The sequence below is a fragment of the Thamnophis sirtalis genome, unplaced genomic scaffold (assembly GCF_051295495.1).
Source record: "Thamnophis sirtalis isolate CommonGarterSnake01/CBP01778 unplaced genomic scaffold, rThaSir2_p1.2 scaffold_14, whole genome shotgun sequence".
In the NCBI taxonomy this organism is placed as follows: Eukaryota; Metazoa; Chordata; class Lepidosauria; order Squamata; family Natricidae; genus Thamnophis; species Thamnophis sirtalis.
In genome coordinates this window covers 166,963-188,117 of record NW_028261394.1, presented here as the reverse complement: position 1 = coordinate 188,117, position 21,155 = coordinate 166,963, and the positions used below count along the sequence as shown (strand labels likewise).

The 21,155-nt window shown below is 55.4% G+C and overlaps 2 protein-coding genes across 2 annotated transcripts; one reads left to right on the top strand and one right to left on the bottom strand.

Moving 5' to 3' along the window:
• Positions 1-29: 29 nt before the first annotated feature.
• GTF3C1 (general transcription factor IIIC subunit 1) lies at positions 30-20,594 on the top strand. The gene is made up of 37 exons (XM_087728869.1): positions 30-267; positions 449-652; positions 1,309-1,482; positions 1,985-2,128; positions 2,527-2,623; positions 3,341-3,464; positions 3,792-3,950; positions 4,777-4,892; positions 5,029-5,374; positions 6,049-6,215; positions 6,515-6,657; positions 6,815-6,968; positions 7,723-7,826; positions 8,350-8,510; positions 8,860-9,114; positions 9,532-9,677; positions 9,912-10,009; positions 10,782-10,878; positions 11,669-11,846; positions 12,018-12,159; positions 12,469-12,604; positions 13,068-13,149; positions 13,547-13,735; positions 13,982-14,139; positions 14,252-14,394; positions 14,796-14,877; positions 15,402-15,514; positions 15,878-15,940; positions 16,253-16,346; positions 16,747-16,919; positions 17,096-17,380; positions 17,577-17,842; positions 18,006-18,280; positions 18,588-19,041; positions 19,359-19,398; positions 19,890-20,076; positions 20,358-20,594. Exons 1-37 carry the CDS (start codon positions 47-49, stop codon positions 20,577-20,579), a joined length of 6,192 nt encoding a protein of 2,063 aa, XP_087584995.1. The 5' UTR covers positions 30-46; the 3' UTR covers positions 20,580-20,594.
• POLR3K (RNA polymerase III subunit K) lies at positions 20,567-21,155 on the bottom strand. Its single transcript, XM_014070253.2, has 3 exons — positions 21,023-21,155; positions 20,851-20,938; positions 20,567-20,753 (listed from the first exon to the last, which is right to left on the bottom strand). The coding sequence occupies exons 1-3, from the start codon at positions 21,131-21,133 to the stop codon at positions 20,626-20,628; spliced, it is 327 nt and encodes a 108-aa protein (XP_013925728.1). The 5' UTR covers positions 21,134-21,155; the 3' UTR covers positions 20,567-20,625.

Sequence of the window (21,155 nt, the reverse complement as noted above, 5' to 3'; positions counted from 1 at the left end):
AGGCGTCACTTCCTGCGCGCCGCCGCCCATTGGGCACCCGGCAGCCATGGAAGCGCTGTGGGTTGCCCTGGACGAGGTGGCCCTGGAGGGGCTGGACGGCGTCACCCCCGGCGCGCTCTGGGACCGGCTGGCGGGCCGCGTGCCGCCCTTCCCGCTGCCCCTGGAGCCGGGCGCCCGGCAGCTGCTGTGGGCCACGCTGGCTGCGCAGGCCGAGCTCCGCTTCCATCTGCTGCCCCAGCCGCGCCCGCCGCTGCACCTCTTCGACCGGTGAGGGCTGGCCTGGGCGCCGGCGGGGGACGCGGGCGGACGCCGCAGTGCCCGGAGATGGCTGCTTGGGCCGCGCTCAGCCGCGGGAGGCGGCGGTTTTACCTTTCCAACGCCCGGGAAGGGAGGGGGGAGAATTGCGGATCGTGGCAGTTTCGCCTAAAAGGTTTTTGCTCGTTTCCAGATATGAGGAAATCGATCTTGAGACGGGAATTCTGGAGACCAAGCGGGATCCCGTTCCATTAAGCGACATTTACCCGGTACATATGATTTTGGACGAGGGCGTCCAGGGCTCCTGCCAGTATTTGAAAGAGAGGCTGGACATTACTGATATGATCAGGACGAAGGACATGCAGCCCTGTTGCACCTACGTGGAGGCTTATGAAAAGTAAGCTTTGATTGGTTCTGCCCTCTACTTTTTAATATCCGCGTGCACTTTATTTGCTTATCCTGTTTAGAAGTAAACCGAACCCTGATCAAGGAACGCCAAATAAGTAAAAATAAACAGCCCAACCAACAAATCGCCAAGACGATTTTCACCAACACTAAAAGGGAAAGAAAGCCACCACAAATGAGGACAAACTGCTCTCCCTGCTAGCACTAACACCTAGTTACCTAGTTTAGGTAATGAAACGTCTGTAAGGAAAGAACCAAGCTCAGAGGGCACCAAGGACCACATGTCTCTCTGGAGGCAGCTTATTCCAACGGGCAGGAATAAGCCAGACCCTGGGTGCCACCAAATTGTATTTTTTAATTTACGGAACCTGAAGTGTACCCACTCACCTAGATTGAATAGGCACCTGAAGGTAAGTGATTCTTCAGACAGCCATGGAGGGCTTTAAAGGTGTGATCACACCAGAACAAAAAATAACAATTGCCCATTAATGGGTGGGCTGTAGGAGGAATTGTCATTGCATTGTCTGCTTGTGGCTGACATGGCCTATCTACAGTTCAGGAGGCTGGCGACAATATTGCTTGGGCACAGAAAGTGCTGTCTTTCTTTTGGGGGGGATTCTCAAAATGACTCTTCTTTTTGCTTTGCAGTTGGGGAGAGAGGCTGGTTATTGTTGCCTCCCAGGTATTGCGCCACAGGGCACTAATCGGTTGGGAAGGGGATCCAGACTTAAAGCTTCCTGACTTCTCCTACTGCATTTTGGAGCGATTAGGACGAGCTCGTTGGCAAGGAGAGCTCCAAAAAGACCTCAGTGTGGCTTTTAAGTAAGTTGTAAGTGTTGTCTTATTCTGGACTAGCTGTTGTTATAATGCCAGAAAGGAAGGTTCTATGCACAGATATTCCCACAGTTGTGGAGAGCTGCTTATCTCAGGGATTAAAGCTTAATTTGGTTTGCCACTGAAATATTTGGTAAGCTAATTATGACTGCAACTTCTCTGTTAGCCTGGAGGATGCCTCCCTTTGGAGGGAAGCATAAGATGCTGCTATAACAATGGGAGAACATTATCCCCGGGAATTTCCTTACTCTGAGCCAAGCTTCAGTTTCATTGTAATCCAAAACCTTTGAGGCAAGGGACCGTAACCTTTCTTGGCTTAGCAATTATCACCTTACGATTTAGGCTATTTAAGAAATTCAGTTGATGCAGAAATGTAGGTTCTTATTTGCCTTCTTCCAGTTTTTGTTATAAAGGAGGAGGGTTGTGGGGTTGGGGATAGCTGTTGTGCCATCGTTATGTTCCAAACATGATGAAGGCTCCTCTTTTATAGGGTGGATGCTGGAAAGCTTCACTATCATCGAAAAGTCCTGATCCAAAATGGGCTGATCTCAATGCAGTCCCACGTGATTAGATTGCCCTCGGGGATCCAACAGCACTCCATTCTTCTGCTTCTGAGCCGCTTTCACATTGACAGGTATGCGCTTTAGCAAGTTCACACTTGAGCTTTCAGTTGTGCTCCTCTCGGCTGTTGAGCATGTTTGAAAGCCCCAAATGTCACTACTCCCACTCTGTCTCTAATCTTCTTATCAGGTTTTATCATATTTGAATTGCTTTTTGGATCTGAGTTTCCTTTTCTTATGCATTTTGGAGATAGGGGACTAACTGATTGCCTAAGGGAGATACTTCAAGAAAGAGAAGGCCTCTTTCATGACATAAATTTCCTTCCTGGGGTCCCGAAGACCCCTTGGGGTGGTTAGCAGAGGGCCACGAGTCTTGGCAGCAGTCAGTTTTTGCAAGTTGTGTGTTTCCTTATGAGGGTAGACAAGACAGTGGCAACATAGCATTTGTTCATTGTTGCATCTTGGGTTTTAGGAGGAGCAAATATGATATTCTTATGGAGAAGCTCTCTGGCATGCTGAGCAGCCGGCCAGGTCAGATGGAAACACTGGGCAACATAAAGGAGGAATTGGTAAGGTTGAGAGCTTTTGAAATCAAAGATGTTGCATGTGAGTGCAGGATATCTATTGGCAGCATCTGCCCCTACAGTGGGCAGAATCTTCCGACCTGGCATCTGTTCTTCAAAGCATCCGAAGCATTAGAGATGTCTACCTTTGAGGCCACACAAATCCTGGGGATTTTCTGCAGCTGTAACAAAAGCTGAGGTGGAGGTTCAGTTATAGGATCTCCAAGAGTGCCCTTAGTTTATTTCTCCCTGCCCGAGATTCCGCACGTCTTTCTGCTTTTCCCACTTTTTCCCACGTCTATCCTGTCGCCAAACCTTGGAAGTCACGGGTGGTGCGCCAAAGAATTCCCACCTCCATTTGTTAGGGTCTAAGCAGTTGTTGAATCCTTGCTGTTGCTAGGCCCTTGGTAGCCAACTCAAACTGAAAGCAAGATTCTCATCTTTAATACAAGTTAAGGAAAGAGTAAAAGATAAGGTTATAGGTATCCTAGCAGCTAGGTTCCTCTTATTTTACAACCCAGGGCATAAATTGGAGATATATCAAGAATGCAAAATAATATTAACTTTTCATTTACTTTGTCCCAAAATGCATGAATGTGGGAAAATTATAGTTTGAATGTGTCTTGGTTAACTGATACTGGGGAGGCGGGAAAACCTGGCTGATTGGGAAAAATACATATTTGCTGAAGAGTTCAATGCCCCTCTCCTCTGGCTGCCGTGCAGGGTGTCTGTGAAAAAACCTTTAAGCGCCTCTATCAGTACATGCTGAACGCCAACTTGGGCAAGATGGTCTCTGTTCCGCTGCGGGACATGTGTTCTGACGGGAGGCCTTTGAAGACAAAGAAGGGTAAGTGAGGGGAAAGTCATGGGGCTCCCTGGGAAAAAGGTGGAGCGGGGACCTGTGATTTTCCCGAGGACTTAAAGCAATTGCGGGGTTGGAAGAAATGCGTGGAGAGGAGCCTCTCCGTGCCCAGTTGCCTCTCTAGCATTGAAGAGGCTCCTCCTCGGGGCCTCTGGGAGATGCTGAGACGGGAACAAGCGGGTGGGGCTGAAGCAGGGCTGCCAGGATGCTGGGCAGAATCAAATGGGGCTTCAGTGCCGCGTCTTCAGTGCCCGGATCTATGCCGACTCTCTTCAGCCGTTCCATGACCCTTTGGGGTTTATTCATTCTCAGGAACTCAAGTCATGGTCCGTTGTTTAAAGCTGGTGAAGGAATATCAGAAGAAGGTGGCTGACTTCCACGATGATGACGAAGAAGAAATGATTGCCAAAACTGTGCAGCCAGTGGACGTTGTGTATGAAAAGGACATGCTGGCACAAGCGTATGAGCTGAGTGGGTATCGTCTGGGTTGCTTTTTCTGTCCCTTTCAGCTGATGCCACTTCGGTTGCAGGGCAGAGAGAGAAAAGGGGGACAACTCGGTGCTCATGAAGCCTTGCTTAATGTTTCAGTGCAATTTGAATTTGGACTTTCAAAGTGGAACAGATTCTTGCTTATTTGTTGGGTCTGTAAGCCAGCCAATTCTTGGCAGTCCACAATGCAACTTCACAGTAGCCTAACACAAATAGTATGTTGAAGTTTTCTGCTTATCTAATAAGGCTCACGAACGTGTGGGGATCAGACTCATGACATGAGTTTGGCACTTCCTACATCTGGCCTTCTTAGGTTTCTGTTCTACCTCCTGAATGAGCCATTCTTTCTAGCTGAAATGTTTAACCCCAGACCCCAAATGGGATAGAGATTTTGGAACACGACTGCCCAGATCTCACGACTCTCTGTGAGAGACCGTATGAGCAGGACTACCAGCCCACTCCCACTCTGGCTTTCTTCCGAGCTTCAAGGGCCAAACTTCCCTCTGTAGCACCAGTGAGGGTTTAAGGCCTGGCAGCCCACCTTCAGCAGAAGCAGGGCTGATGCTCCAAGAGGACATTCCTGGCCATGACCAAAGCCAAGTCTACCTTTGGTACCCCCCCTCCCCCCCCCTTGCAGGAAGAATTGGGCCAGTAGCTAAAGGTGGGCCTGGCATGGCTGAGCTCTGGAACGTTGCTTCCTTTTTCTCCAGATGAGCTGACATTACTTTAGGCCCAGTTCTTGCTAATGCTGGAGCTTGGTGCTCAGTGTTCTTCCAATTTCCTCATCCCCACTTCCTCTGCCTCACAGTTGAAAGCTGGGGGACCAAAGGTATTTCTCAGGCAGAACTTCGAGCTGCGATGAACGTGGGAAAGCTGGAAGCCCGGATGCTGTGTCGCTTGTTGGAGAGATATAAAGTGATCAAGGTAATACTCTAGGAGCCACTTTGTGGCCAGTCAGAACTGGGGGAAGGATTGTCATTGGCTTTGCCCTGTTTCCCAAAGGCATTTTGAGAGCTTTGAGGGCAAGGCAGAGGTTACAGCCGTGCTCTTTTCCGTTTAGGGATTCATGGAGGACGAGGGCAGGCAACGGACCACCAAATACATTGCACGGATGTATGCAGAACAGAGCGACCTGAGCCAGCAGTTTGAACGGGAGAAGGCTCGGAGCGAGAAGCTGGCTCAGGCCAGCATGGCTTTTGCACACGAGGACCCTTTGCCTGGAGAACGGCTCCCGCTGGCGGAGGAGGAGGAGGAGGAGGAGGAGGAAGAGGAGGAGGAAAGGCAGGCAGTCCTCCTGGAACTGGAGAAGGAAGAGAAAGACAGAGCAAGGCGGAAGAAGGGCAGTGCACAGGCCCTGCCCGGCCTGGATTTCAAAGGAGGACGTGGCCAGTCAGCAAGGAGGAGAGGTACTGAGTGAGCTTGGCCTGTTGCCCAGGCAGAGGGCGCCAGAAGCCTTTCACTCAGGCTCCCTTGGGCCGTCCCCGTCTTACGCAAGGAACGCCTGTTGGGCTGCTCTTCGTGCAACCAGCGCAAACCTCCCTCTGAGTTTGGACCACGGGGGGGGGGGGGAATTGGCAGGCTCTGAAACGGGATATTAACCGAGATGAGCTCAGGAGAGAAACCTCTCAGCACTTTCCGGAAATTCGGAGTTGCTCAGAGCATTTTCTGATATTATGGCCAATACAAGATGGTAAATGTACCTAAGACTCCCCCCCCCCCCACATTCCCCCTCCCCCCAACAACAACACTGTGAGGTGGGACGAGAGAGAATGAGTGGCCGAAAATCACCCGGACACCTTTCCAGCCAAAGGGGAGCTTAAAGCTCCTGGTTTTTTTGGCCAATGCCTTCTCCGCTACCCCAGATCCACTGACTATATTAAAGTGGAAAGCTGTTCACAGTGTTTAAGGGCTGTTTGCCCAATACTTGTTTTCTTTGGATTCAGTTCCTGGCTCAGCAAAGAGGAGGCTTGGAGGGGGCCCCTCCCCTTCTCTTTCAGCAGCAAAGCTCTCTGGGAACTGCCCGAGGAAGCCTTTCACTCACAGGGGGGCCGGTGGGGGGGGGGTGTCCTTCTTCCCAAAGCAGCTAAGAAGAAGAAGTCGTCTCTGCTCCCTCTGGAATACTTGGAAGGCCGGGATTCCGCTCTGGACTGGCTCCGGTCGGAAGCCAGCCGCTCCAGCTGTGCCCGTTTCAAAGCTGTCTCTGGGGATGCAGCTGTGGTTGAAGAAGTCCTGCCCGGAACCCTCAAAGTAAGAGTCCAAGAGTCCTCGCGGGCTGCGGATGGCAAAGCCGGGAATGCAGCTGCGGACGGGGCCAGGGTCTCCCTTCGGCCCAGGCTTAGACAGGCCCCCGAAGCGGCCTCCCCAGGCACAGGCAAGCTGAGCCCAGCGGACCGTGTCCCGCTCCAGGTTGGGGAGGGCTCTGGCCTGGGCTTCCTTGCTGCCTCTGGTGCTGTGGGGAGCTTCCTCGGGGGGCTCCTTTCCGGGGTCCTCTTGACGATGGGGCCTCACCGGGCTTCCTTACCGACCGTTTTCTGACTCTGTCCTAGAAGAGCTGTGATGAAAAGAGAAGAGAGAAGAGCTCCCAGGCCCCCCCAGGGGAGCGATCCCATGAGACCTACCGCCTGCTGAAACGCAGGAACCTCATCATCGAGGCAGTCCGAAACCTGCGCTTGATCGAGAGTTTGTTTGTGTAAGTTGGAGTGGCAGAGCCCGCCAGTCAGGGCCAGCTGGGCAGAAGAGCTTGGCAGAGGCGCCAGCCCTCTCAGGCCGTCCTCCCGAGCCATCTCCAGAACAGTTGCCCCTTCTGCCACTGCAGAGCAGGCCCTTCAGTTGCTTCCTCCTTCCAGGCTTCAGAAAATGATCATGGATCAGGAGAAGCAAGAAGGGGTTGCCACCAGGTGCTGCAAGAAATCCATTGTTCGCTTGGTCCAGAAGCTCTCCCAGGAGGGCCTCCTGCGCCTCTTCCGCACTACCGTGATCCAGGACGGCATCAGCCGCAAGGTAGCCCTCCCTTCCCCAAAGGCTGGAGGAGAAGCTTCCCGGGTGGGCGGAGCAAGAGAGCGAGGAAAACCCGGCCCTTCCCCTCTCAAGGGGTCACTTCTGCCCTTCCGGAGAAGTCTCGGAAGCGACCCTCCTGCCAAGCGGCTGAACTCAAGGAAAGGAGGCCGGGTGTCCTGGGCTCAGCAGGCATGGCAGTCCAGCCCCCGCCAGCTCCGGCAGAAGCTTCCTTCTCCAGGGCTCGGGATTTTTTCCTTTCCAGATAAGGAAGAGTTTGACTTTGGAATGAGGAAGCGGCCAACGTGCCTTTTACAGGGCAGCCTGTCCTCCCCAGGGAGCCTGGCCAGCCGCACAGCCACGCACCCTTTGCAGCTTTCAGCCCCTCTTGCTGGAGCTGCGGGGCAAGTTGGAGGATTTGCTTCAGCAGGGCCTCCCCCCACCCCCCACCCCCCCTGAAGGCTCTGTCCCAGCTGGAGAAGGGAAAGGCCAGGGGACTCTTTCATAAGGAGAGAGCCAGTTTGGTTAGTGGTTAAGTCACCGGGCTAGAAGGTGGGAGGCCGTGAGTTCTAGTCCACCGTAGCCATGTAAGCCAGCCAGGTGTCTTTGGGCCCTTAGCCCAATCCACTTCACAGGGTGGTGGTTACGGGGAAAATAGGAGGAGGGAGTTACCCTGATAGGTTTGCTTCCTTGAGTTTTATAAAAATAATAAAGGTGATACGTGAATGAATGTGTTCCCTCTGGATTCTTTTCTTGACAGGTGGAATTTGTGGTTGATCCATCTGTGACTCCAGGTGACCCATTGGTGAAAAGTGCCATCGAGCAAGTGCGTTTCCGAATCTCCACTTCAAGTTCTGTGAACAGGCAAGTGAACAGGCCACCCGAATGATGAATGAGTGTTGTGTTCTATTTTTACATATGTATTGTCTCATCTCTTGTCTTGTATTCCCCTCCCCACAAATTGTAAGCCGCCCTGAGTCCCCTCAGGGAAAAGGGCGGCCCATAAATAATAAACAAAAAAAAAAAAAATCAAATCAGAAGGCCTGGCGGACGAGGGTAACCGCTGCCCAGTGCTGGCTGGCAGGGGCGGGACCCTTCTGAGGCCCAGGAGGTTCGGAGAGTGTCATTGACTCCTCCTGGCGGTGCTCTTTCCCCCGCAGACGGGCCACCCTGCGTTTCGGTTGCAAATCTGGCTTTCCTTGCAGAGATTCTGAGTGTCCTCCCTTCAAGAGCCATTTGCCAGGCCAATTGACCCTTGAGAATAGACGGGAATTAGCTGGCAAGGGCTGCCCTGGCCTTGCCGTTCCCTGACCATGGAGGAATTTCTGTCCAGGCAACCGATTTTTGAAGCCAATGTTTTGCTCCTCTTTTCCCCCCTAATTTCCAGGGTGAAAGTTCAGCAGGCCCCGGTGTCTCCGGACCCAAAAGGGCAGGAGTCTGGAGCTGAGACCCCCCTGAAGGAGAGGAAAGGTTGTACTTTTTCTTGCCAAAGCGACATAGCTGGGGAGAAGATGTGCATTGCCAAATTCAACTACCATCCCGTGACAGGTAAGGGGGTGTTTTCTGCTCTGCCATGGTTTAGTGGAAGTGGATTGAGGGCTACAGTTTGAAACATCCCAGCAGGTGTTTGACTCTGGATTTCTTAAGGGGAAATAGCCGAGGTGGCGCAGTGGTTAGGGGTGCAGTACTGCAGGCCACTTCAGCTGACTGCTAGATCAGCAGTTCAGCGGTTCAAATCTCACCGGTTGACTCAGCCTTCCATCCTTCCGAGGTGGGTGAAATGAGGACCCGGATTGTTGTTGGGGGCGATATGCTGACTCTGTAAGCCGCTTAGAGGGGGCTGGAAGCCCTAGGAAGCGGTATATAAGTCTAACTGCTAACTGCTATTGCTTCTCAGTGCCAGGCCTTGGTCGCTCCCTGGGTTTCCTACCCAAAATGCCGCGCTTAAAGATGACTCACCTCTTCCTCTGGTACTTGATCTACGGGCATCCTGCCAGCTCGCAGAGGAGGAGACCTGGCTGTGACCTGTTAGGAGAAGACACGGGCGGTGCCTCCTCTGGCTCTCCCCTTGATGCGGCAGATGACAAGGGGTCTCTGCAAAGCCCAGAGGTTCCTGCCCAAGAAGGAGATCTGGAGCTTGAGGAGCAGAAGGGTAAAGACCCAGCTCAGAAGGAAGGCTTTGCCAAGTTTTCAGAACTCTCCGGAAACGCCTCCCAACCTATTCACAGTCTAGCTAAGGCAGCCCTCCCTGACAGAGCAGCCTCCTCCTCCTCCTGGCCTGCTCTGTTTCAGCAGCAGAAGGACACGGTGGCCCCCATAACTTGTCCTCTCCCATTCCCTCTGGAGCCAGTTAGGCAACCAGGCCTATCGGAACTGCTGTCATGGTCAGCACAGCTTCCGGTGTCCATCTGTCTGTCTGTCTGCAGCAGCAGCAGCCTATTTCAATAAAGGCAAGGTGAAAACGGGGACCTTCCGTTTCCGGAGGGGGTGGCTGAAGAGCAGACGTATCCTGAACATTCCCTGGGTGAACATCCACGGAGCCCTGCACTCCTTCCCTTTTCCCTTGCAGTGTATGTGGATGAGGCCTCCTGGAAGCGTCACGTCCCTCCTCTGCCAGTCCACCGGGAGTTTGGACACGGCTGGGCACTAGTTAGTGACCTCCTTCTCTGTCTGCCTTTGTCCATCTTTGTCCAGATAGTGCAAGTCAGCTATAAGGTGAGAGGCTTCAAGCGCAGAACTCTTCAGGGGTGAATGCACTTGGCCCGGGGCCTTTTCTGGGAGGGCAGAGCGGGGGACCAGTGGGCCTTCCGAGTCCTCGCCAGCTCCCGCGTCGGAGGCTGGAGTCGGTCTCCTCGCTGATGAATCCCCGTGCTTAGCTCTCGGCTGCAGGATGGAATGGATGGGGGCCTGGCTGCCAACCTTGCCTTCTGCTGTATGAAATTAATATAGGTAGAGAACCTGGAGGATTACCTGATGGACTCTCTGAGGAAACATACACTCATCAGGAACCTTCCCAGATCCGTTCGGCAGCAGCTCGTTTACAAGCGGTGGGTTCTGATTCATTGGGGCTGTTCCAGGAGAGGGGAGAGGGTGCCACTGTTCAAAGCGAGGCTCTCCTGGCACTGCCGGGTTCTAGTTCAGTGTAGAATTTTGGCAAGGGTAGCTCACCAATAGGACTTGCCCTAAAATGTCCTTATCTTTGATGGGGTTTTGGTGGTCGCAGAATGGAATGTTACGTTACCAGTACTTACCCTTTGACTAGCTTGATCGATTAGTTAACTGGTTGGTTGATTATGTGCCATCAAGTCAATGTTGTTGGCTGAATGACCACAGATGTTCTGTATGAAGATATCTCCTTCAGACTTCGAATTGCACCCCCATCGCCACCGTAGCTGCTAGTTGTCGTCGCGTTCTCTTTCCGTCCACCTTTCCTAGCACTAGAGCCCCCTCCAGAGTTCTGGGTCTTTACGTGACGCTGTGCAGAGCAGGTTAACTTGCGCCTGGCCGTTTGGGCCTCAAGGAAGACCTCTGTGGGTAGAGGGTTTCTGCGCTGCTGATCCCCAGAGCACTCTCCTACCATCAGCTTCGTTCATGTGGAAATTCATCAAGCAGAAGAGGCTGCCACATATTGGGTCATATATATTGCATGTTCAACCCTTTATTTGGATTTGAACTTAGACCCTGCACTTTGATAACTATACGGTGTGTTCAGCAGCTTTTAGAATTGCCTTTGATTTGAGTCAACAATAGAGACATTCGGCTGTTTTCTTACAATTGACAAGCAGTCCAATAATTTCCAACTGCAATTTATCCCTACAGGAGATACATCTTTTCAGTAATGGAAAGCCTACAGCGGTTGTGCTATATGGGATTGCTGCAGTTTGGCCCCACAGAGAAATTTCAAGAAAAAGATCAGGTAATGTGTGTTGTTATTTCTGTAGTTTTTCTGAGTGCTCTGCTGCATTACTTAAATGAATGCAAGAGAAACGGTGTTCTTTGGGGGGGAAAGGGTTTCCTACAAAAACAAGGGTGTCCTGTTCTAAGTTGAAGACTTGAGCGCTGATTGTGATAGACGCCAGTCGGAAAGAGGTTCTCTTCATCAGATGCACAAAATAGGAGATTCTAAAGAGGATTCTGACTACAACTGAAATGTGTTCTGAATAATTAAGCAGGAGCTGCTGTTGGCATCATCAGCAGTTTATGCTTCATGAGGGTAATTGATTTATGAAATGCCATCAAGTTGGCATTGCCTTTTAGGAAGCGTGTGGATAGGATTCTCCCCCAGCATGCATCTTCAGGGCCCCCAACGGTTCGCCTGTTGCTGCTGCGAAAGAGTCCATCCCTTTTGCTTCTGCTGCTGCTGCTGCTGGCCATTCTCTTCTTCCTTCCTTTCTTCCCCCTCACACAGCGTTACGAACCTCTCGGGAGGACAATGCGCACGGGGCAAAATAGGGCAGCTTGGGCTTAGTCACTCAAGGTGAACGAACCTTTGTCGTATATAGGAAACGATGCTCCAACCTCAAATGAAAGTGGGGCTTTCCAAGAAGCAGGTCGAAAGGGAAGAGCTGGAGTGACGAGGCGCCTTTGCTTATTTCACCAGGATTCCTGGTCTGCCCCTTTTCTGTTGCCTGAATCTAGAAATCTGCACCTTTGCATCCCTCCTGACTGGAAGGGGCTCCGGTCTGAGCATTTCCAATCTCACGCAGGTGTTTGTGTACTTGAAGAAAAAAGCGGTGATTGTGGACACCACCATCTGTGAACCCCATTACAACCTGGCTAAAAGCAGCCGCCCGTTTGACAAGCGCCGTTACACCCTGGGTGCCCTCCAGGATGTGGAGAACTTCTGGTTTGACCTGCAGTGCGTCTGCCTCAACACCCCCCTCGGTATGATGACGGCAGCCGGCCCCAGCCCCGCTTGCAAGGTGGATGGCTGGCCATCCTGCTCCTCTCCATCCCTGGCCTCTGGCTCTCCCTCTGTTCCCCCGCTGCCACTGGGTCGGTTTGCGTCTGGCTGCTGGCTCCACCTCTGCTGATGGCATCTCTTGGTGGCTTCAGGGATTATTCGCCAGCCCCGGGCGAAGAGGAGTGGCGCCCCAGCTGGGGAGGCCGAGGCGCTCTCAGACGTAGCCCTGGAGCAAGAATCAGCAGCCCACAAGCACAACCTGGAGCGCAAGTGTGCCATGCTGGTGTACACGACGTATGTCTCTCCTGCTGGGGAGGTTTGGCGGAAGGACTCGGCCTTCCTTTGCCTGGAGGTGGGGGGGGGGTGCGGAAGCAGGCTCTGCCCCCTCTCTCTCTGTCTCTCTCTCTGAGGAGCGAGGTGCTTCCCCCCCCCCCCCAGTCGAGTGACAGCTTACCCTTTCCGTTCTGCTGGGGGGGGTGGGTGTCCTGGTAGAAACGTGGCTTGGTTCCTGGGAGGGGGCAGGCAAAGGACCCCAGATTGGATGGAGGATGAGTGAGGGGCCCTGGGAATCGGGAGTTGCTCACCTGGCCGTTTCCCTCCCAGAGGATGCCGAGAGGTGGAGGACGAGGGCTCCGTCCCGGGGGATGGGCTCGGGGCAGGCGGTCTGGACTCCAGCTTTTACAGCCACTTGAAACGCAACTGGATCTGGACCAGCTACATCATTAATAAGACTAGGAAGGTGAGGCTTTTCCACACAGCTGTCATTTTTCCCTGCCCTGCTTTACTACGTGGCTAGGAGACTTTCGGGAATGGCAGCGACCCTTTTTTCTGATAAATGTTTGGAAATCTCTTTAATTGCCCCAATTCTGACTGGGGCAGGTAGAAGGCAGGTTATCCGGATCCTTTCCCTTGGTGAAGGAGGCCAGGCACCAAACAACACACACACCCCTCCCTTCAAGGGCTTTGCAGGCACCTGGGGGCAGAGCAGCCTCTTGGTCCTGCTAGACTTCCCAGCTGTGGGTGAGGGCTGGCAGTGGGGGGGATCCTGTCTCATTGGGGGAAGGGAGAAGCTAGAGGAGGAGGAGGAGGGGAAACCCTCCTCATTCAATGAGTAGCTTTTCCTCTTCAACAGCCTTTGCTCTCTTCTTCTCCTCCTCCTCCTCCTCCCACTGACTCCCTCTCCCCCCATCCTTCCCCACCAGGAAAATGCCGTTTCTGAAGCTGGGCACATGGTCAGGCTGCAGACCTTCCTGCCCAAGCGCTCCCTGCCATTTGGCCCTGCAGGTGAGGGGACAGGACGGGTGTTGTGAATGCAAGAGCTGCACGGATGCTAAGCACCCGGAGGGCGGTTTAGGAAGGGCTTCCTACGATGCCTCGGCTGCAGAGTAGAGCAGCAGAAGCTGATCTCGGGGTGGGTTTTACGCTACAAGGAGATCACGGGGCTTCCTGCTAAACATGAAAGGATTCAGTGACCAAATCCTCCGCCCATTTTGATTTGGGCTGCCTCTGTCGGATGCCAGGTCCGCCTGTTCCTGCGGCAATCGGGGGGTGGAGAGAGGTTGTTGTGAGTGTCTCTTCCACCTTCCAGTTCCTCATTGGAAGGACCTCCCGGCCAGCAGAAGGCAGCCAGGACGCTTCCCTCCTCCTCCACGCTTCCCTCCTGTCCTCCTTGTCCCCTCAGGTGCCCCCAGTGCTCTTTGGAAAGAGAGCCTGTTCACTTCGGAGCCTGCTCTGCAGAGGGAAGACCTGGCCGTTGAGAAGGAGGCCAACCTGGACAGGAGCCAGCGGGTGAGGGGGGGGAAGAGCCAGAAGAGGAAGCGGCTGAAGAAGGACCCGGTGAGGAAGGCAAAGAGGAGGAGGAGAAAGAGAGGTAAGGCGGCAGCAGCAGCAGCAGCCGGAGGCTCTTGCTGCAGAGAGCTGCTTTGAGGGCACGGAGGACCTTGGCACAGGGGAGCCGCTTGGCGTGTTCTTGTGGGGGGTCGGCCTTTCTCTTCAGTTTGCCCTTCCTTTGGATTTCATTATCCATGGCTGGAAATCCAGGACAGGTCTGGGCAGCGTGCAGCTGAAAGCAATGGGAGGCTCTGGCGAATTGAGCTTTCCCTCCGTCTCTGCTCAGACGAAACTCCGGAGGCAAAGGACCGGAAGCCACGCTACCACGATGAGGTGGACCGGAGGGCTCTGCAGAGGATGACCCGCCTGCGTGTGATGTGGACCGTGCAGGAGGACAGCCTGCTGATGCTCTGCCGCATTGCAAGCAACATTCTGAATGCCAAGGTACCGGCTGGCATCCGCCAGGGGAGGCCCAGCCACTGCCGGCCCCTGCTGCCGCGCTGGGAGGGAGTAGAGGCGGAACTCCGAGGTTGAGCTGCTCTCTTGCGTCCGGCAGGTGAAGGGGCCCTTCGTCCCCTGGCAGGTGGTCCGAGACATCATGCACAGCAGCTTCGAGGAATCCCTAGACAAGACTTCTCACTCCGTTGGGCGGAGGGCCCGCTACATCGTCAAAAACCCCCAGACCTACCTCAACTACAAGTGAGGCTTGACTCCAAGCAGCTCTGAAAAGCTGTGCCCTTGTGGAGGGGGTGGGGGGTGGGATTCTGAACTCCCCTGGGCTGCTTCTCGCTCCCTCGGGGCTCTGATCTCCAGCAAACCACTTGCCTGGTCTCCGAGTGACCCCTGGCTCCTGTCCCTGCCTGGCATCTGCAGAGATCTTCCCCGTCCGCTCAGAGTGGGACCTTGGCTGCCGTGGGGGAGGAGCCGGGATGGAGCCCAGCGCTGCGGCCTGTCCGTCCAGGGTGTGTGGAAGAGTGCGGCTCCTGGGGCCGCATATGGGGAGGGAGGGAGGGAGGGAGGGAGGGGGTGCTTTCCCCAGAAGGACAGAGCGGCCCAGGAGAAAGTGGCTCCTCAGGTTGGGCCCCTGCCTCCTTCCGCAGAGTTTGCCTTGCTGAAGTCTACCAAGACAAAGCCCTGATCGAGGACTTCATGAACAGGAAGAGCGACTATCAGGACGCCAAGGTGAGAAAGGGTGGTGGTGGGGGAGTTTGTTCTCCTGGATTCTTTCCTCGGTGGGTCTCAACACCAGGAACCAAGCAGGAGCCATGAGAAAGAAGGTGGGGGGGGGAGGAGGGAGGCAACCCCCACCCCCGGCCTGCTACCCCCCTTCCTTCCGGCCGCCCCCGGACTTCTTCAGGTCCAGACCCGGCATGTTCCCATCTGCAGCCAAGACGCCGAGCTCTCAAAAGGCGCATTCCCACAGACTCTGCCCCCGTTTTCAGCTCTGCTGAACCTGCTCCTGGGGGTGTCGGTGCTCTTGAGACAGAGGGGGGGGGGAAAGGGGGGGGGCAACAAACACTGGTTGCCTGACCTGTTTAAAATCTTCTGGGACCTTCGTTGTCTCCAACCTGGGATTCCTAGGCAGCCCAGCGCAGCAGCCGGTTCTCTCTCCTCTGTTGTGAAAGTGAGGAGGGGAAGGGGCTTCCAAGGGTCCCTTCCCAGAGCTGCATGTTCCTGAGACGGGATTTCTGGTCTTCTTGTGAAAGGTTTGTGCTGAAGAGTTCAAGGACTTTGTTGAGAGGCTGAAGGAGAAGTTCAGCTCCACGCTGGGGATTCCCAGGGCTGCCATTCCGGACACCTTGCAGGACCTTTTCATCAGGTGGGTGGCAACCTTTGCCAAGGCTGCCCGTTTTTAGGGCTCTCCGTGGCCGGGGGGGGGGGGGAGCAGCTTTCCTTTTCATCCCCTTGTTGCTTTCTCTTTCCCAGGCCGCCTCTTGGTTCCAGGGGAGCTTCACTAGGCGGCCCAGGGGAGAACGTGCTGTGCCGTTGGGCAGCCGGGGGTGGGGGCGTCTGTCCCAGGGAGCTGGGGTCTTTTTCAGTCTGGCTGCAGAGGCATAGCTTCGTCTAGACCCCCGGCAGCCCCTCCGCCGCTGGCTCAGGATCAGGGCCCGGCATTTCTCAGGCCAGGCCCCCTTTGGCCTCCAGCCTGATGAGAGCTGGCTTCCTGCTGGCCTTTCCGCAGGTTCCGGGTTCTGGCTATTGGGAATGAAAGTAGCTGTGGCAGAAAAGAAGATGAACTGTGCAGGTGAGGCAGCTGGTTCCCCCTCTGCTTGCAGAGCCCCTTCCTTCCTCAACACCCGGCCCCCATGGGAGGGGCTTCCTGCCTGTCTCCCTGGTTGAGAGGCGCAGCCACAGGAAAGGTCGTGGAAACCCAGACAGACAGAGCGGATCGGCTGGTGGGCAGGCAAGCCAAGATGGCGGCAGGGCTAAGGCTCTCCCCTTCAGAGAGCCCTGCGGGGCCCCTGCTGAGCCTGCCGGCTTCTGCCTTCGGGGCCACGGGGATGCTGAACTGAGAGCCCAGAGGCTGAAGCTGTGGCTTCCCTCCTCTTCCTCTTAGCGTGGGTGACATCCACTTCCTGGTGCTGCAGAACCTGATTCAAAGCACGCTGGCTCTCTCCAACAACCAGATGAAATCCTTCCAGTCCTTCCAGGTGAGAGGAGCAGCAGGCCGGACGTTACGGGGCTGGGAAGGGCCCTCCTGCCAAGGGTACCAAGAAGTGGGGAGGGAGAGAGAAACCGGATTTGCTCTGCAGCAGAGAAAGGTTTTGGCCGCTCTGCCAAGGTCGCTATTCCGACCCATCCCGGAAGCGCACCTACCGGTCAGCACTCCTTCAGCCTCCCTCTGTGACACTGGACCTACTAGGGGTGGCCCTGACTCTGCAGAGGGACCGGGGCCTCGGGCGAAGGTCTTGACCAGGCTCCCCCTCCTGCCCACGGCTAGACATACGAGGTGGTTGTGGGGAAGGTCGCCTGGGGAAGGGGGGGGTTCCACCCATCGGGGGAGCCGGGGGCCATGCAGTAGGGCACTGAAAGGGGCCTTTCTATCGGCAGACCTTCCGCCTCTACCGGGACTATCAGGACGAGATCCTGGTGAAAGCTTTCTTGGACTGTCAGAAGAGGAGCTTGGTGAATCGCCGCCGGGGTAATCACAGCCTGGGCCCCAAGAAAAGCCGGGCACTGCCCTTCGTGCCCATGTCTTACCAACTCTCTCAGAGCTACTACAGGTGGGTGCCTTGCCTCTCCTTCCATCCTGAACATGAAGGATGTGTAGCCAGCCGAGTGGGAAGCGGTTCTCCCCGGGGGGCTCCGGCCAAAAGCTCCTCTTGCCCAGCCACTGGGGAGCCCCTGGTCTGCCTTGCAAGTCCTGCCTGGCCAGTCCCTTCTTTCCCGTTTCCCCCAGAGTGTTCACCTGGCGCTTTCCCAGCACCCTCTGCAGTGAATCCTACCAGTTTCTCTTAAAGCTCAAAGAAGCCGGGAAAGAGGATGCCGTTTCCAGCTTTTCCTTTAAGGAGCAAGACAGCCTCCCTGGGGCCGAGATGGTGACGTTTCCTTTAGATGGGCCGGGAGGCTACTGCTCTGCTCTGCTGGCCCTCTTCTCTCTCGGCCTGGTTTCTGTAGACGTTGCAATCCCAGAGCAGATTGTCGTGGTTGACAGCACCATGGTGGAGAATGAAGTCATCAAGAGGTAGGAAGCCACGGTGCCTTCAGTCAGATTTGGTTCCAATCAGTAATGTTTTACTGAACTGAATTTCCTAGACCTTCGATTGGGCCTTTCTCTCGGAAGGTCGGCTGGCTGCAATCTTCCGTTTGCTGAGCCAAACATAAGACAAGCCTTCTTACTCCAGCCCTGCTGAGATTTCACTCCTCCCTGCCTCTTGTAGCCTAGGGAAAGACGGGCTGGAGGAGGAGGAAGACGAGGAGGAGGAGGAAGAGGAGGATGTGGAGGAGAATCAAGCCAACAAGCGCCAGATTGAGGTGAAGGCCCGGCAGGCTTCACGTACCAACTACCTGCTCATGAGAGGCTATTGTGCCCCAGGGATCATCAACACCCGGAATTTGAGTCCCACAGACAACATTGTGGTCGATTCCTGTCAGGTGAAAGTCAGGCTGAGAGCAACACCTGCCCAAAACGGCCTCTTGGCTGAAGGTCAGTCTCCTGGGGAGAGGCGTTCTTGGATAGTTTCCCCCTGTCCCATTTCAGAAGCAGCCATCATTGTGGTGGCCCCTGCGTTCCCTTGCCCAGGCCTGGGGAGCAGGCGTCTGGCTCTGTGCTTCCTGTCGTCTGAAGAACTTCTGTTTTCTGCCCGCAGACCCACCCGACCTGGAGAACATGCCGGTTGGAGCCTCTTGCCTCCCCAGCTCCTTCACCAAATGTCTCAGGGTCCCAGAAGAGGGTGACCCGAAACTTCAGTTGCTGGATCATTACAATCACAGCCCTGGAGACGCTGCTGCGGCCCTTGAAATCTTCTCTGCTATAGAGGCCACTTCACACTTTGGGGTGGACCAGGTGAATCTTGCCAGGCAGTTCCAGCATTACGAAGAAGCCGTTCCTGGGCGCTCCGGCTTCCTGCAGAAATATCTTCAGGTTGGTATGTGCGAGTGGGAGGTCCTATGCAGCCTCCTAACCGAAGTCCTGGAGCACTGGGGTGCTCTATGAATCCCCTCCTCGCCCCTTCTGGTTCTTAGCTGTGCCGGCTGGGGTAGGATGGATGTGGTCCCATTGTTAGATGGCTGTTCTGGATACGTGGATACGTTGATTTCTTTTACATTTTATCATTACATTTTATTAGTCAGGCAGCCTCTAAATCTAATGAAATAAGCGAATGCTTCAGCTGAGCGTTTCCTCATCCTTTGTGGGTCACAATGCCCCCCCTCCCTCTCCCCCCATTTAGGATCTCCTGGATTTGGAGCAGGTGTTGGAAGTAGGTGGGAAAAGTACTCGGCTGGTGGCAAAGAGATTTGCAAGCCCATGGCTGTTGCATTCTGGGGGCCTCAAGGACATCAGCCAGAGTCTGCCAGGCCAAGAGCCGCGCCCAAAGAGGGACCGTGCTGAGCGGGAAGGAGAGGCCGCCGCCTGTGCCGCAGCGGCACAAGAAGACGAACCAGGCAGGAAGAGGCCGAGAGGAGAGGAGGGGGGGCTTCCAGAAACAAGGGCTTTCTCCTCAGACTCCTCCTCCTCCTCGGAGGGAGCCAGGACTGCCATGCAGAAGTGCAGGATGGGCATCCCCTCCTGTAGGCAAACAGCCGGGGCCCTCCCTGGCAGAGAAGCCTTGGATGGGGGAATGTCCAGCCAAGAGCCCCAGGAGGATTCCTCCTCATGCCAAGAGAATAAGGAAGCTCTCAGCGGTAAGCTTGAAGCCCCCCCCTCAACTGTACGGAGACCCTCCAGAAAGGAAACAAGAGTTGCTGGGAGGGGCTTACATGTTCCACCCGGTGGGGAGGGGGGAGGCAGGCCCTCTCTCCCAGAGACAAGAAAACCTCTGTCAGCACATCTCATTGGTGGACCCCATCTCGATGCTGTTCCCTTCAACACTAAATGGAACATAGGACCCTCCCTAGTCAGCTCAAACTTGTTCAGTAGCAACTCTGATGGTCACACTAATTATTCGGTAGAAATAAGACGGGCGTTTGTGTGTCTTACCATCTTTCTTGCTCTTCCCTAGGATGTGCGACAGGACAGCCTCTTCAGGCTGAGACAAGACGGTAAGCATGCAGATAAATTACACTTTGTAGCTATTGTGTTTGTTGTGCAATTGGGAAACAGCAAGGATAGCCTGAAAGTAAGAAGTGCTTTTATTCCAGTCGCACGTTAAGGTCTGGAATTCCCAAGGCTGAGCCGTGGTCTTTGGAACTCCAGCAGGAGCTTCTATTTCTCGCTTAGTTTCATGCAGACCAAGCCCTGTATGAAGAAATAGCTTCCTCTGGGTTAATTTCCAGGATTTTATGACAGGCGTTCTGTGCAGATTATGGTAAAGAGGGCAAAGCAGAGGTGGTTCGTGGCTTCCCACATGCCACAGAACCTCTAATTAGATGCAGAGATGGGGGTGGACTTAGAGGTGGTAGGACCGACGGGACATAAAACCGAACGGCAATGTCGCACCGCAATTACTGGAAGCATCTTCGCAAACATTTCCCGATACCAGGAGAGGGGGGGCTATCTGCACCCGCAGTGAATGGCTCGTTTTCCTAAGCAGGGAGGGCATCTGCTTTGTGGGGAGACCTTGGCGCATTGTGGACGGCAGTCTGAACAAACCGGTCTGCAAAGGGATCATGGAGGGGGTGCTCGGCCACATTATGACAAAACCTGGCATCACAGAAGCAGCCCTGCAGCACCACTACCTGGGTGTCCTGCAGCCCGTGGCTCTCCTGGAGATCCTACAGGTGGGTGCGCTTGGGGAGGGACGCACGACTGTCCAGAAGGGCGAAGAGATTTGGGGTCTGGCATGGGCACCGCCCAAAACCAGCTTCCCGGTCTGGGGCAACCCTTTTTCTGAGCCCCAGAATGCCAGAAAAGACTGGATCTTCCCCAGAAGCTGATGGCCTCCTCCTCCTCCTCCTCCTCCGTCTCTCATATCCCAGTAGAGGTGGAGCTATGGGACAGTTCCTAACCGGAGCGCGCCCCCCCCTCCCTCCCTGACTCGGATTCCCCTTGCTCCCTGCAGGCTCTGGAGTCTCTGGGCTGCATCCGGAAATTCCACTTCCAAAGGCCCGGCGCCGCCTCGCTCTTCTCCCAGCCTGCCCGAGAGGAAGTGGTCCCCGGCGGCAAGCTGAGCGACGCCCCGGCCGCCTTCTACGAGCCGACCCTGGACTGCACCCTGAAAATGGGCCGGGTCTTCCCCTACGAAGTAAACTGGAACAAGTGGGGCGCCGCTGCGAGCCAATAAAGTCGCTTTATTGAAGCCCCTCCGTCTCCCTCCTTCCTCCGGCCGCTCAGTCGCGCCAGCGGTGGCCGCAGGGGGCGCTGCAGCACTTGTAGAAGGTGGTCATGGGCTCGTCGGCCGAGCGAGTCTGCAGCTGCATGAAGTAGGCGCGCGGGTGGCCGCACTTGGGGCAGGGCTCTGCGGGGGGGGGGGGGGGAGAGAAGGGGAGGAGTCAGTTGAGGGGAGGGGCGTCCGACCCACCTGCCCCGCCCGCGCGTCCGCCCCGCCCGCGCACCTGCGGTGGAGTCCACGTTCTCCCAGGCGGCGGCCCCGCCCAGCACGTCGTCCACTTCCTTCAGCTTCGGGTAGCGCCGGCTGGTCACCTGGCAACGGGGGAGGGGGTGAGCGGGGGCAAGGGAGCGGCGGCGCGCGGGGGAGGGAGCCCCCCGGCCCGCCCGGAGACCCACCTTGCGCGTGACGTTGCGCACGTAGGGGCAGGTGGTGCAAGCGAAGCGGTGGCAGCGGGCGCCCTCCTCGGCCACCAGCACGTTCCCGCAGGCCGGGCAGAAAAGCAGCATCGCGGCGCGCCTCCAACGTCCC